A 16,488-nucleotide genomic window follows, 5' to 3' on the forward strand; every position below is an offset into this window, starting at 1 on the left:
CCAGTAGGGCCAATTTTTTTTTTGTCAAAGTGAATGAGTTAAAAGCAGGTGAAAATGTAAAGATTTGAGTAAATTTGCTAAGGACCAAGTTGTGTTCTGTGGGGTGAGCCATGTCTGCAGTGGTCAGTTTCTATCAAAAGGTTTGGAACAACGATCAGAAGGAGTTTCTCAGATTCCTGAAGAGGTTAATGCTGCTTCTCATAGCAGTACTAAAAAAAATAATACTGCTATACAATAAAAAAATAGAAAAATAAGGTACTACAAAAATGTTACATCAACAAACTAATGCTCTCCCTACCATTATGCAAGCAGGTGACAAAGTACACAACCAGGACATTTTCCTCCCTAAAGAGTTCTTGAAGTACATAAAGTACAGTTAGCAAACTTTAACTTTAAAGAGATTTACAAAATATATTTTAAACATTAACCATGTTTCTTTGTTTTTAAGGGAATATCTTAAATATTCAAAAGAAAATAAAGCTTGAGAGAATGAAATTCCTCAGTGCAATGATGCTTGACATGCTTCTGGCTGGAGTTTGCAAACGAGCCAATCCATAATCGCCATGATGATTGGAAGACCACAAACATTAGCTTCTGTTTTAATGCTAGTACAGTTCCCATTGTGCATGTTTAGGTATTTCTGGTGTTTAAACTGTTAAAATAATTAGAGTTTTTTTTAGAGAACCTCAGGTATTTGTGTATTTCAGCTATTCATGGGTAGTAGCGACCTCTAGCCCTACATAGTGCGAGTTCATTGCACATACATTTTGCATTTAAGCCTCAAACAAAAATCATTAGGAAGCCTTAATCCGATCCCCAAAAGTCGTAGATCGGATGTTCTGAAATTTTTTTTGCGTGCCACTGAAGGAACATCACATCAGCCTCCATCAGGGATTCAAATGAGACAGATAAACCCAAATTCACCCCTTTCCAAAACACTTCTAACCTGAAAGCCTAAAGTATGCGACTACAGTGCATGAAGAGGAGCCCAAACAAAGGTTCTGGGAATAAAAAGAAAAGAAGAATCAGAACGAAGAGGATGGGGAGAAGGACGGGAGCTTTCTAGCTATGAAAAATATCATCCGTTTTCATAAAGTGGCCCTAATCCCCTCCTAACTCTATTACATGTGGGACGCGTTCCTTATGAAGGTGCAGATGAGCTTAACAACAGAGAGAGAGGGAGGGGGAGGGAGCCCATCTCTTAATAGCAGCGCATTGTCGGGATTCTTTAACTCAATTATCAATAAACACAAAAAAGGTCTAGCGAATGCATTTTGTGGGGAGAAACAATTTTAATTTCAGATATGAGTCCAGACTGAAACTGGGACACTGGAAGCTTTGATGTCTTAATTGTGGATATGTGTGTGTGTGTGCGTGCGCGTGTGTGTGTGTTGTTAATGCCAAGGAGCCTTTTTGATGGAACACAAGAGACAGACTAGGAAAAAATGGGAAAATTGAAACGATGTGACAAAAAAAAAGAAATAACAAAAAAGGCAAATGGGAGAAAAGAGGCTAGACAAAAAAAAAAAAAAAAGAGAGAGAACCAGTGGGAGAAAGTGACATGGATGCTTTAGTAATAATAGCACAGAGCTGAAGCTGGTGTTTTTGAATAGGCCTTGATTGACTCTGCCACGGGGTCAAAGCGGGGCCTCAGTGGAAAATTGTATAATGGTGTATGCGTCTGAGTGTGCAAGTCTTGAGGGTCTCTGATTTGCACTTATGGGATGTTTGAGTGCAGTTTGTAAGACATGAAACATGGCCTGTTTGTCTGCTTGGTTTACAGGGCAGCTGTGTTGGCCTGTGATTTAGGAAAACCATAGTGGTGGCTGCTAAACATTGATCTTTCTGGTTTGCAAGGTGTAATTAAACTCAAAACAAGCTAAAGGCAAGTATTTTAAGATAACATGCTTTTTTGATGTGTCGCTGAAAGCTAACCCCAAAAGAAATATGGGTATTTTCCCCTGATCTTGACTTCTAACGAATTTTCCTTTTTGAAAAACCATGATTTATCAGAAAAGTATAATTTAAAACAGAAATGGTGAAATTAAAATGCGTTTTTGCCACTTTGTACAAATATTTTAGTGTTTGAAATGGGCTAGCTCTCCCTAACCCTAACCCTAAATCTGCTTTGAAAGAGTATTGCAGTATTTGAAGAATTTAGAAACTAAAAGTAAGATATTTAACTGTACAAAACAATATTTCACTGTATTGTTCAGAAATCTAACTTGCATTTCATCATTTGTAACTCAAGTGATGAAATGCAAGTAGTTAAACCTGCACACTGAGTACATGTTTATTGAAAGACGCGTTGAATTATTTGACTATTGCATCTCTTACAGCAAGAGCTGTAAAAGATGCAATAGTTAATAAATTTCTGTTTTCTAAATTTGTAACTGGAACAACTTCCTCCACTATTTTTCTTCTTTTTTTTAGTATGTTTTTACAGCTTAGTCCAGTGTTCAGCAAACTAAACACTAATAAATATCATAAATCTTTTCATGTCAATGTGTGTCCTAATGTGAGTTAAAAGTTATTAAAAGCTAAAACTGTTGAAAGCTCTGTAAAAATGTTAGTCTTTTCTTGGCTGGACCTGAACCGTGAAGAGTCATTGTTCCTAAAATGTGTCAGTCACACTTATGTCATACTTGAATTTAAAGACAACCAATCGTTTTAAAGGAAAGCAAGGTTTACATAAGAAAATGACTAAATGAGCTGCTTTTGATTAGGTGGTTTTGGGTCACTGGTGCGGTCACAGTCATAGACTCCAGAAACACTAAATAAAAACGTCTCATAAACAGACTGGCTAAAACCAAACAAGTAATCCTGCTGCAATTTCCTAACTGGGCCTCAGCCAACAGAGCTGTTCTGGTTCAAAACTTGTGCCGAAATTAGAATCCGATTATTTTAGTCTCCAAAAAGTACAGTCCGGAGCAAAGACCTGTCATATGAGAGGTTGCTGTGTGGCTGCGCATGAAGAAAAACTCGTTCCTAATGGTGTTTACATGAAGACAAACTGAATGAGCCAAATTACAAACATTAAATGACAGTTTTCTGAAAAGGCTTAATAAATCCTGCATTTGCTATTATGATAAAGGAGCTTCCATCATTGTCATCAGCATCTGGAGTGCTGGTGCTTGTATGAGGTGCAGGCATCCACTGCAGTGAGATTCAAAGATGCCTAATATACATAATATGTTAGAGGTATGCAAAGTGGAAATTCATGACACAGCCAAAAAATGTTGCAGTAGTATTCGATATCTAGCCCAACAACGAGCACAATACCCCAAATTCCTCTGTCACTGAACTAAAACAATCTTTTTTAAACATTATTGGTCTGGTTTGTTCTCAAAAGGAATGCCATAATTGTGCCAAATACAAATCCAATAAAGATGAAGAAGGTGTGGACAGAAGCGGTAAAATGTATTCACTAAAAGGTATTCTTAGAGTTTTGAGTTTAAAGTGCCTCATAGATCGGGTAAGAAGTCTCCATCACATCTACATACAAACATCTTAACAGTTTGCAGGACTTTCATTATATAATGTAATAGTAATCCTCGAAATATTTGATGTTTAATCACAACAAAACAAAAACAAACAGTTATGTGACAGACCAATGCAAAATATAGAAGGATTTGGAAAGGGGAAGGCAATGACTTGTAGAGTTACTTTGCATTGCATTGCAGCTACGGCTGCCAACGTCTTGTTTCTAGCTGCTCCGTTGGATCAGATTTAGTGTTATCATTAATATTTAGATTATCAATGAATTGTTGAATTAATTCAACAACTGTGTTTGAATTAAATGCCAAATATTAGCAGAATTTGATTTGTTTTGAGGTATCAAATTAAAGCTGGCTAAAAACATATACGCACCACATTTTTTAGATCTTAAAATTGGGATTTTAAGTGCATCTTAAAATCCCAATTAAGCTACACTGAAATTCGTGGCTACGATGTCGCATAATGTGGGAAAAGTCCAAAGTGCGCATACCCAAGACACAGATTGTTTATGCCTGCCTGAGCCTCACCTGTGGGCTGATGCTGGGGCCGTAGCCCATGCCAGGTGAGTTCATGGAGTGCGGCCCCATAGGGGAGCTAATGACCGAGAAGGGTGAGGTGAGGCCGTTCATTGGTGAACTCAGGGTGCTGATGGGAGAATGGAGAGAGCCGGAGGGGCCCATGGAGGTGGGGCTCAGCAAAGAGGGATGCATTCCACGATGGGAAGTTGGAGAGCCTAAAGGTGAGGAGGTCACCTGTCCTGAAGAATCTGGTTGGAAAAAAAGAGAGAAGGTTAATTAATGAACATCAAAGAATCAACAGCATTTTAGTTTTGAGGTTTTATAAGCCCCACAGCTCCATAAATGCATATTTTCTCATGAAACCTTAATGATCTGTTTTCAAGAGCACCCTCAGAAGATAATTACAGCTTTTCTTGACCACAGCTGTTAGCACCAAAAGTCTAGCACATCTGCTAAAGTGTGAAAGCAGGTGTCAAATCTGGGCACTGTCCAGGAAAAAACGGACAATTTAGCAACAAAAAAACAAAAAAAAAAACACCTCAAACTATTTCAACAAGATTAGTTCAGAGAGGAAAAAAAGAGCTCAAGCTAACACGAGGGCCAAATGGGAAATGGCGATGTCGACACAGTTGCTGTGCTGCTTTCTCTGGTTCTGTCCCTCAAACTTCAAAAGTGCTTCCCCCAGGAATGCAGGAGGTCAGCATGCAGAATAAACCTACTGTATAATGCATGCGGCCGATGAGTGGGGCAGTAAACTTGAGAGAACGGAAAAAAAAAAACATGACCTTGCACCACAGCCCAGGAGAAAACCTGCAGCGGGGTTATAAGTCACAGACGGCAATGAAGCTAAGGTCGTGTATGCAAGAGCTCATCTGACTTCAAAAACTCCACTTCTCTTTGACTTAGGCTTTACTGAGCTGTCATCACAGAGATCTAAGACAGACAGAAACATGAGCAAAGACACGTTGATAATAAGAGTTTTGGAACAGGGTTTGAATTCTTGTTGATAGAGACGATTTTCTCTTTTGCCTCTTTCGGTGCTGCAGTTTCCCGAACTACGATCTTTCCTCCCAGTCTCCATAAATTTTCCTAAAGCAATTTACTGGTAATGTTAATCTTGCAGAAAAGTAAATATTTATTGATGTTTTGCTTAAATTTTGAGGTGTAATAACAACAATTAAATTTTATTTGAGACATCCAGTGAGTGAGAAAGCTCCTCACATGTGAAACATTTTATTCAATTAGATGATAAAAGAGAAGCAAAAATTGAAATGACACCACTGTTAATTCTTATATTATTACACATAAGACTTTTGATATGCATTTGACACCAGCATACACCATGTAATCCCTAAATGATCCAAAAATAACAAAGCTTTATCTCCTGCTGTATTATTTTGTTTGCACTGATGAGGTTAAACTCACCTTAAACCGAAAGTGAAACTGATAGCATGACCTATTTTCTGTTTAATTTGATTCGCAATCATCTGATCACTTTAAGTTTGTAATAGAGAACAATTTCTTCTTCAAATGGTCAGTAAAATCTTGCATACTAACCCAAAAGTGATATTCCCCATCCAGATGCAGCAGAACATTGTAAATGCCACACCTTTGGCACAATACTAAAGCCGTGTTCAGGACAAAAGCACAGGAAAAGTGACCCGTGTGCTTCAAAGTTGCTGCAGGACACAAGGTTTCAACGATTCCTCATGTTCAGAAATACGTTAACAACCTTTTTCAATATGCAGGCAGATGTGGAAAGACAGGAAACAGCTACTCACGAGAAAAATCTGAGTAATCTAAAACTGGTAGTAGAAGATTTATAATGACCATTGAATATAGCTGGCCAAGAAAGCTGCAGCTGTTGCATCTGTGTCATAAACATACGGGTAGCATTTCTATCATACGCACACGTGTAATAATTTAGTGGCTTCTCCAGCTTCACTCAACAGAACAAACGTAAAAAAACAAAAAAAACAGTGGATCTATCCTACGTCTATTGCCTGATCCATGTGTCGTACGAATACATGGACACAATCACAATAAGTGGAAGACAAAAAAAAAACATTCCTAAAGCCTAACAACTGCTCTGCACATTCACAAATTAGTTCAGTCTGTAATCTCCAGACTGATACATCATGGACTTCTATCTATCTGATTACTTTTTCTACTGTTTCTAGAATGTGCCCGCCCACATAATTCCTGAAAAACATTAAATAAATAAATAAATTGAAAATAAGTCTCTTTCCGAACCAGCAATTCCCACAGCTGTTCCTCCAATTGGGTTTTAATTCAGGCAGATAAAGTGAGCTGTGGTATTAGGGTTGCCAATCCACCATTGTACAGCTCAGCAGGAGATCGTGTGTGTGTGTGTGTGTGTGTGTGTGTGTGTGTGTGTGTGTGTGTGTGTGTGTGTGTGTGTGTGTGTGTGTGTGTGTGTGATGAGCTGGGGAGTGGGAGGGCTTAACTGACAGCAAGGCTCCACCTGAAGGGGGATGACAGAGACGAGCTGGGAGGTAAAGCCGGCTGCTTATGTCTCTTTCTCTTATGTTTTTCTTTTCTGTTTATTTAGTTGAGTAAATAACTTTTCTGTGTGACATTATGTCACAGTGTGATACAATTTGGTGTGGATTATCTAGTTTGGTAAAACCTCCCAGTTCAGAAAGCTTTCTCAAAGCAAATTATGCTTGCATGCTCTTGTGTGTGCGTGTGTGCTTTTGTCTTGTTAGACATGGGTAAACGGTGTCGGATTACAGCTGGATATAAAAGGACTCTGTCCTAATCCTTGAAAAACTACTCATTTTTTCTCATCTCCAAATTCCCCCTTTTTTTTCTGAATGAAACATCCAGAGTTGTCTGGATATTTTTAGTATAAATACAAAGTTTATTCTGGATTAATGGCAAAAAAAAAAAAAGCTGATTCAGGGTTCAAAGGAAGGTTTTAAATATAGAACCAAAATGAAATGGCTGGAATAATGGCGCAAAAATATACAAAATGAACAAATAAGTAAATGGATGAATTGTACTACACAGGCCCGCCCTGGCAAATATTTTAAGGAATTTTCAAAATAGCAAAAATACCTTGAAGTGCATGATAATGAACAAAAGAAAGGCTGAAAAGACATGAAACTAGAACAGCATGTATAAAATAACCAAATACACAAGGGAAGTAAAGAAGTAAAGAATCCAGCGTTGTAGGACTAAACTGTTCGTTCCTGCGTTGTTATCACATCTCGCAGGTCTTACAACAGTCTTGAGAACTCAACATTTCTGGGATCAATTTGCTTCATTTCGCAAGCAGCATAAAATAAACTTTCAAAGATTAGATAAAAGCTTAAACAAATTACTGAACATAGGCAGGGCAGATAAGACTGCTGCAAAAGCATCTATAAATATGAGCGACATCTGCCCAAGTCCTACAAGTGTCAGATTAAAAAAAGCTGATTCAGGGTTAAATACTCGCAGAAAAAGTCCTTGTCGCCTCCAGCTGCTGCCTGTCAATTGCTCCAAATTGCTTGGCACATTAAAGCAAAAGTGACAGCTACAAATAAGCAAATTAGGGCCCAATCTTCCTGGCAGGAAGAGACGAGAGCTCCCCCACTTATCGGCTCTCCTCTTCATTCAAGCATCTCCCGTTTCTAAACAATAGTTCCCTTCCTCCTTTGTTCTGTTTTTTGGATGTGATTCCATGGCGGGAAACTGCCAGTTCAAGCACTGGCTCTCGCAGGCTTATGTGTTTAGAATGTTATAAATGGATGATGCAGATGAGAGCAGTTAGTGAGATGAAAAAGAGAAAGCGTTCCACGCACAAACAGATTCGCGTGGCATTTCTTCCTACGCTGGAGACAACTTGTTTACATTCTTCGGCTGGAGTGAAACTGATGTGATAGAGATTCATGACAACTTTCCAGAAAAATGACACTTGCACAAAGCTCTTCAGGTTTGGGTGGAATGAAACGGAAGGGATTGTCATGACACGGCACGAGTTTTACTGTAGAAACCTAAGAATGGCTGCAGGACACGAGTCTAGCATAAATTCTCCTTTCTAGAAATATTTTGAGCTTTGCTTGTCCAAACATAGCCGACAGCTTTGATATGTTGGTGGTGGATGTTGCAATTCTATTTATGTTGTAAAATGCACACAGCATGTGCTTTGCAAACTAGCCTTTGTGGCCACATGTGTGCTATATATCTGACTCACAATAGTTGTGGTGGTTAGCTGTGGACAGCTAAAATCCACCATTCAAAAAAGGCTTACAACTGGGTATTTTAATTGTTCAAACAACAACTATGCCTTAATATGCATAAATGCACAAAGTGGAAACTATTTCACTGTTATCACAGAGGCTAAAATCTACAATTTTTCTTATCTGCAGACAGTCAGGAAAAACAATATCAGTCCAGGATATGGAGCTACATTCCACAGGAACAATTATTATTGGCCATTACAAAAAAAGTTAGAAAAAAATCTCATGTAAATGTTGGCACAAGCTGTTATAGCTAAACAACAAACATGTGCTCTATAGAGATAAGACAAAACTGTTGCAAGACTTCAAATGATCAATTCTGCTTGAAATATGCAAAGAAAAATGTGTAACAGCTGCAGTCTGTCAGTGTATTGCAGTGATAGATCCTAAAAGGCTTGCACCTCTATGCAGATCACACTTTTAAGATTTGTATTTGCAAAAAAACAAAAAACAAAACCTATTTTAAAACATCCTTTCAGTTAGCAGTTAGGTACTACCTTTTGTTGGTCTATTTCTCAAAATCCCAATGAAACACATAAAAAAAATGTCAATAGTGGAACATTTGCAAAGTTCTGTAATAAAGATAATTAGTTAGGTTAGATTTTCCTGCTAAAATATTTGCTCAGTTGACGTCATCAGCACTAGAAAAAGAAGAGATATTGTTCACTATAAAAGGCACAGATTCTGCAGAACTCTGAAGAATCAAGGCTGAATTTTTTATTGAGCCCATAAGCTGGAGTTGTCTTTGCCATCAGCATTATGAAAAGAAAGGATGCAAAAACCTTCATATGATAGCTTGATCTACTCTAAAAGCAGCAGAAAAAAAGAGTGTGTATCTTTATCCTGCTTTTAGAAATGACAAATGTAGCTCATAACAGCTAAATCTTCACTTTGCTTCTGGTGACTCTGAGTTTCTTTTCTTAATAATAATAAAAAAAAGAACATTTATAACCTTGAGTAGATACAATTGTTTCTTGCTTGAAGGCCAACTTCTCTTCCTCTGTTATCCAACTGCTTGTGGAACAGCAGCGATTAGGTGGAGCATATGTGGGACGCAGCGAAAAGACAGAAAAAAGAAGACAAAGGGAGAAAGCACGCAAATCCCTGCAAATCACACACTTTGGGTCCAGCTGCCATTCTGAAACTGAGGCGCTTAAATCTTGATCAGAGGAATTGACCCTCTATAGGCAGCGATCATAATGCTTTGCATTTTGTGTGATTGAGCCTGATGCGTGCAGATTTAGGTTAATACCCCCTGTCCAATCATCACATTCCTCTGAGACTCTGGGATTTTCACCAAACCGACACACATGCATAAAAACATCCAGATGGGCTATATGAACATCCTCATACAGACAATTATTTTTCTATACCTCCATGCAGAAGGGGTTTCAGAGCACAAAAAGTGAGACATCAGCCAAAACAACATTTTATGCACCGAGTTTGCTGTGCATCCATGCGATACTGTAACAGCAAAACTTCAGCTCCAACAGGAAGAAAACCTGATGAAAACCGCAATCTTTGTTTCTATTACTGTTAATATTCACAGGGACATTTTAGGCGAGGCAGGTGAGTCACTTTCAGAAGCTTGCAGAGCAGAACAGCGCGGCACAGCACAGCACAGCCAGGATGAAACGTTAGTCATTAGCATTTCTCCGGATGTGTTCAGAGGAAGAAGAGAGAAGAAGGGAGGAGGAGAGGGGGAAAGACGCGGCTAAAAAACCCAAGAGATTCAGTACGTTGCATAAAAAAAAGAAAGAAAACGCTCAAAATAACACAATAGTCTGTGTAACAGATTTATTTTCCAGAGTTTTTACTTCTGACGTCTGTATCACCATGACTACAACAGGCTGATATTTCAATCTACCCGCTCGGTTGGTGCTTGCTAAAAAAATTAGCCCAATATTCATCACCTTGCCGTCGTCAGCATCCAACTATGGGCAGAGTCAACATGTTGTGTGTGCATATCCATGTGTGCTCATTACTGGTAACCGTCCGTCTACTGTTTTGCACAGCATAAACAGACTAATCTGGTCCTTTCAGTGGAGATAGAGAGCGTAAATGTCTGAGTCTGAAGTGTTTACTCTGTGCACAGTGGGAGTCTGGAGGGAGTAATGATGGGAAAAAGGCGAATGAAAGGCAACAGGTGACGTGGGGCGTATTCATGAGGTGGAAGTGTGTTAAAAACAGGGTGAGTGTCTCATTTAAACGATTGAGCAATCGCTTCACAGACGAATCAGACCCACCATTTTAAAACACCTGCCTACCAGTGTGTTGGCCCTTCTTCTTGCTGCCAAAACAGGCCTGACCTATTGAAGCATGACCTCTTCTAGATCCCGCAAATAGTGTTATTATATGTGCCAACAAGGTGCAAGGTTAGAAAAGAAAACATCTATTTTTTCTATTAATATTTTTTAAACTTAGATGTTGCAGTAATTAGGGGAAACAGTGAGAACTTTACTGACTTAGAAATGATCTGATTACCGCGTCTGTAAATGGAAATATTTGAGTTTTTCTCAAATAATGTAATGAACTCGTAGGTAGAAAAAGCATTTGTCTTTTTTTTTTTTTTACTTTAGATTGATCAATAATTATTAATTGGAGTTATTTTTTTTTATGTAAAATTTTAACCACTTACAAAAGGCTTCTTAAAGGTAAAACACATTAATGCACTTCAAAAAATGTCAATAAAAACATTTCCAAACATATCTACCTTTTGGCGCAAATTTGTTTGATCAGTAAAAAAAGAAACAAATTGATTATCAATAAATAATGACAGTTTCATTTCCTGTTTACACAAGTAAATGGCAATGTGAAAGAGTTTGATACAAAGTGTACTTCTTTTCCCCACACATCCTGCTTTTTGTAAACATTTCATTTCTAAATAAAAATGAAAGACAATGCAGATCATGTAAAACCTGGACAGATGGAGAGAAATTGTAATGCTAATCGATGCATAAAGGAACCTTGGCGGGATAAGGAGATAATAATGAGGTGAAAAAAAAATTCACATGCAAGTCTTGGTAGAAACAAGGCCTTATGTTGTTGTCTCTACTTTAACACTCCATGAAATAAAGAAAAATAGCCTTCAAGTACAAGTCTTCTTATTTACATCGAATCCTCATTACAGTGAGAGAGGATTAAGAAAAGTGCACAAAGCCAGGTGGAGATGAAGTGTTGTAGGCGTTACTGTAATTCTTCCCATGATGAGATTTGATCAGGCACATCTTCTGACAGCTCTAATCAAAAGCAGCAAAGCCCCTTCAGGGGATCCGTCGTCACCCCTATCTGCTGCCACCATGAACCAACTTGTCGACTAATAGCAAGAATGTGTGAGCAAACACATGCAAAAGCCTTAATGTTGGATAAAAGACAGAAAAGAACCCAAACAGGCCACCCATCATTTCACAGTAGGTGGGCCACTAACAGCCATCATTTGATACACTGTGTTGATATAACCCGATTCTTTTTGCCTGCTGAAACAACTGCCCTCATTAAAGACTTAATTCTTTCCCTCCCACTGCTTTTTCTTTTACATTTTTCTGTCTCTTGTGGGCTTCCCCTTCTCTCTCTCTCTCTGTTTCATTTCCCTGCTTGCAGGCGGATGAAAGTGCCAGTCCCTGAGCCATGCCTGTGCCCTCCGTGACTCTTAAGTGTCTGAACAGGCCATGGAGCCACGGCTTGCCGTGGCGCGGCGCCAGCTGAGCCAAAGATTACTGGCACTATTGCTAACTGTGAACTCGGCTGCCAACACTCTGATCTGTTGATATGGCCTAATTGTTCTCTTTAGCTCGGAGGTGATACACAAACTCTCCCTGGTGCTCTGAGTCTCAGTCTGCACCGGATTATGGATAAAGCAACAAACGATCTGGCTGAGCAAATTTCGCTTTGCCAGAAAGACAAACATTACGAGTATGATCATTTATGCACGTAGCCAAGCTATGTTTGAATTTTTCTTTGTAATTTCCTTCAAAAATGAAACATATTATGGGTTACATCTTGATTCATCAGGTTCCTCCCATAATTTGGCCTGAAATACACAGTCTTTGGAAAACTAAAGTACATATCTGTTGCTTTTCATAGGATTTAAGAGCAAAAGCAGCAAGTTTCAGTATGAAATGTAATCAAAAGTATCTTTAAAAGAAAGTGTTGAGGCAGTTTGTTGGTCTGGGGGATACAGGTGTGCAGAAACAATGCCAGGATGGCAAGACACCAACAGAAACCCAGGCGAAGCGACACCTGCTATAAGGTTATTCTGTGTAAATCCGAGGTATCTCATTGTGAAAAATGTAATTCAAGTGAAGCACTTTTAAAAATATTCCTTCCAAAGAACGGACATCCCCAGAATCTCCAGCTCTGAGCTTCAGTTTCCGAGGAAAATTCAATGCATTTTTTTGTAGCACTTTACAATCATGGTCTTGTATACTAAAATATTGTGTTCATGGATAACTTAGCCATCAAGCCTCACCTTAAATAACCTTAGAGATTTGTCATGTTATCTTATAAGTACATCAATGACAATAGACTGGTTTATCAGCACAGAAAACATGCAACTTTTTCATGCTGGAAAGTGAGGTGGTGAATCTAAAATAGCCGAGAGACCAACCTGCGAGTAGACAAAAAGAGAGGAAAATACAGGATATGGAAGAAAAGATAGCCAACCTGGTCAAATTATTACACTAGCTGTGCTTTGGTCAGCAGCTATTGTCCTGTGCAGTAACGCACAATGCAATGTGATCAAAGAGGTGGCGCGAAGCCATAATTACCAGTCCAACCCGTGGAGCAGCTGTCAGCACAAGAAGATTATGTCGCAATTCTTTTTCTAAAAAACCTGTGAGAAGGCAGCACAGATTAGGGAGCAAGTGAACATTTTGTTCTGACAACTGATCAGTCAGAAGCAGGGGATATGAGATCTGGAAATGGGATCAAAGGATTTGACAGGGGCTAAATTGCGATGGCAATCGTGGTTGCACTGATGCATCCTGGGAAAGAGAGCTACCTTTCTGCATCCACAGGTTGAGGCTGGCCTCTGTCAGCATCAACATTTACAAGAATGGTTCCAAATTCCTCAGATCTTCATAATTGAATTCATTCAATCCAACATCTGAGGAATGTAACGGCTAAACAAATGCAATCGATGGAAATCTCCCCCTTTCAATTTTAAAGGAACTTAGTGTCTGATACCACATCTCAGCTGCAGGGATCCAACAATGTCTGTTTTTTGACAGCTAAAAGGGCAGCAGAGAATCTCAAAGTCACATCCAATTTGTAAACAGTCTTAAAATAATAACAATGAAAAACAAGTGCATCTATATATATTGGAACTAGAACTGCAAGGCTGCAAAGAAGAGCTGCTACTTCATCAAGCTTCCAATTTGCTTGAGCTCAGAGACGGAAATCACAACACAGGCCCTTATCTCCTGTGTTCATTGCCAAAACACACTTGAAAGCACACGGCCTAGCCTAAACATAAAGAGATAATAACACGAGCGAAAAACACAACCTTGAGTCCTTTCAGCAACACCGAGAAGCAATCTCATTTCTACTTTGGATTACTTTCACACTTTAATGCTGCCAGATAGTTTAAGTTTGCCAGAATAATATTTCAAAAGGTGACGGGGATGCACTCCCTGTTTTAAGCACACATTAAATTAATTAGCAAAAAACAACTTTGTGAAGGAGAAATATTATTACAGAAACATGTGACTATGTGTTTTCAGAGTTAGGATTAACTATGTCAATTATTGAAATGGAAACTAAATCATTGCTGCCCTCTGGTAACAACACAATGATGAATCTACCACTTAACCCACAGTTAAGAGACTGTGGTTATTTGGCCACTTTTGTTTGTACACAAGGTGAAAAACATTACAATATCTAAGGTCATAAAGTCTTAAAATCTCCAAATACCACAGCTTCGGAGTGAACATTGTCCACTGGCAGCTTAGTTGATGCCTAAAATTATGAGTTTAGAACTAACCAGAAAATGAAGACAACTTAAAAAATAAAATAAATAAATAAAATCTATACCATTCAATGTTGGTCACGGGGTTCCACAAGGATCAATACTTGGACCTCTTCTTTTTAACACATATATCCTCTGATATGATTAAACGTTCACCTTGCCAATAATTTGATTGGAAATTTAATTGTTCAGGAAATTCCTAAATTTGAATGATAAACACAGCGTATTGCGGTCTGCTCTTCCGAAACGTCCCGTGTTTCTTTCTTTTAATCCAGAGTTGGACTTTTTGAGAATGCACAAAGCGCAAACTAACGACTTCAGATTGTGATCTCAATGTTCAGAAACACATTTTATTTAATCACACCTCTAAAATATATCCAAAATCAGATCCTTCTCAGTGCAACCCATCAAAAATGTATGTTTTTACTGCACACTGGATTTTATATGCAACCCCACTTGTATTTTTAATCTTTATACACTGTTTTTTATTATGTATCATCAATACCTTCAATTGAAAAAAGAAACCCTTTAAAATATACTGAGCTTATTGTATGAAATGTTTTTGATAATTAAGTAAATCTGTATGTCTGATTGTGTGAAATGCTTGGAATGAGCACAAAGCGAATGTTGGGCCTCTTCCACTAAAATCCAGGAACACAGAAGAACATACTCTATATTTAGATAGTCATTGCTGTCTAGTACAAACTTTCCCAGATTTTCATTTGATTCAGAACATGGCATCCATATTAGTTTCTGTCAGTTCAGACAAAAGGAGCTGCATGGATCACATTTAACTTTTGAAGGATCGTCAGAACCTTTCATCTTAAAAGGTTTGAACATATAACCTTCCTTCTTCCTTCTTTTTTTACCGTTAATTTTCAGTGATAAACTGTGATTTGGTGGCCAGAAGGACCCGGCTGTTACCTCAGAACTTTCAACACCCCCTCTTGTCTTCCCAACGGTGAACAGCCCTGAGATAAAGACAAAGGGGAGGATAAACACAGATTGATCAATGGACGGGCACACTAAAGGAAAGACGGAGAGGTTCCTAGATGGCACAAAAAATGAGGAATGGAAGAAACAAGAGCAGAATGGGGAGGAGAAAGCTGGAGATCCTGGGGGGGTTTGGGAAAGGGATGAGACGGGAATGGGAAAGTATGTGCGTACGTGCCGCAGGAAGAGGCCTGCAGAAGCCGGGTGGAAATGCACGCGCCTTCATAAGAGCAGGGGGCTTAGACATCCCATGGAGTGTGTGTATGCATGAGTGTGGTTGTCACTGGTGGAGTGTATTTTGGATCAGTGCACCGACTTGTAACAATAATAAAAAAGAAATCCTCCCAGGGAGAGGCGCAGGATCGGAGGCATGCCGAATCCAAGATAAGTAAACAAAAATCAGGAAAATATAGTTGATCTGACTGATGAGGGCAGAACTTAGAGCTCCCACGCCTCCATTCCCTTCAGTTCGTCGACTCAACATGCAGTTTGCACATTTAGCTATTTTTTTACATGAAAAAAAAAAATCACAATCAAAAACTTTGTTCTATTTCCATTTAGTTTAGAATTAAGAGACAAACATAAGCTAGTGTTATTTTCAAATTACAAATAAAAATCTAAAAAATGTCAGATGCACTGTAGTTAGTCAAGTAGACCGGATGACTACTAGATGTCTCATCAGATTCCTCCACCTGGATCTCTGCAGCTCCTCCAGACTTACACACACAAACCTTTTCAGATATCCATGAGGGAAAACAAATTAAAAAACACAATTTTGTTTTCAGTTCATAGCTTTGAGCAACTCTGAGTTGTTGCATCAAATACAATCTTGATAAATTCAGTGTTGTCTTTAGCTGTGCTATGCCACCATCTTTAGCAAGGGACTTTTTGGAGACATATCTTTTTAATCTTCTTGTGTATTTTCTGAGGGAAGTGATTTAAAACGTCATATAATTTTCAGGGTGTATTTACAGTAGATCAAACTGCTGCAATGCTAGCATAGTACACTCTTTAGTGGGCTGGAGAGAGAAAAGAAAGCACAAAGGTGGTTAACTGAGGCATTGTTTGGATCAGTGGTACCTTAAGTGGAGCTGGCATTAATGTGGAAAAGAGCCTGCAGATTTATTCGTATTCATCTCTCCCTGGCACTCGTGCTCTCACATTTAATTTTCCCTCACTCTTCCTCTCTTCCGCTCCTGTTTCCTTCAATTTCTTTCCACATCTTTCCCCTTGCCTTCCCTGTTCGTCGAAGGGACTCCCCAGAGGT

The 16,488-nt window shown here is 38.8% G+C and overlaps 1 protein-coding gene across 2 annotated transcripts in view; it reads right to left on the reverse strand.

The window, feature by feature from the left end:
* The window catches only part of rxraa (retinoid X receptor, alpha a), a 108,740-nt gene that overhangs the window by 36,051 nt on the left and 56,201 nt on the right, over positions 1-16,488 (reverse strand). For both annotated transcript variants that reach the window (XM_055040659.1, XM_055040658.1), the window contains exon 3: positions 4,026-4,264. In XM_055040659.1, the coding sequence (XP_054896634.1) occupies positions 4,026-4,264 (239 nt within the window). The remainder of the gene's footprint in view (positions 1-4,025; positions 4,265-16,488) is intronic.

Source organism: Poeciliopsis prolifica, unplaced genomic scaffold (assembly GCF_027474105.1).
Source record: "Poeciliopsis prolifica strain line A6 unplaced genomic scaffold, Auburn_PproV2 SCAFFOLD015, whole genome shotgun sequence".
Lineage (NCBI taxonomy): Eukaryota > Metazoa > Chordata > Actinopteri > Cyprinodontiformes > Poeciliidae > Poeciliopsis > Poeciliopsis prolifica.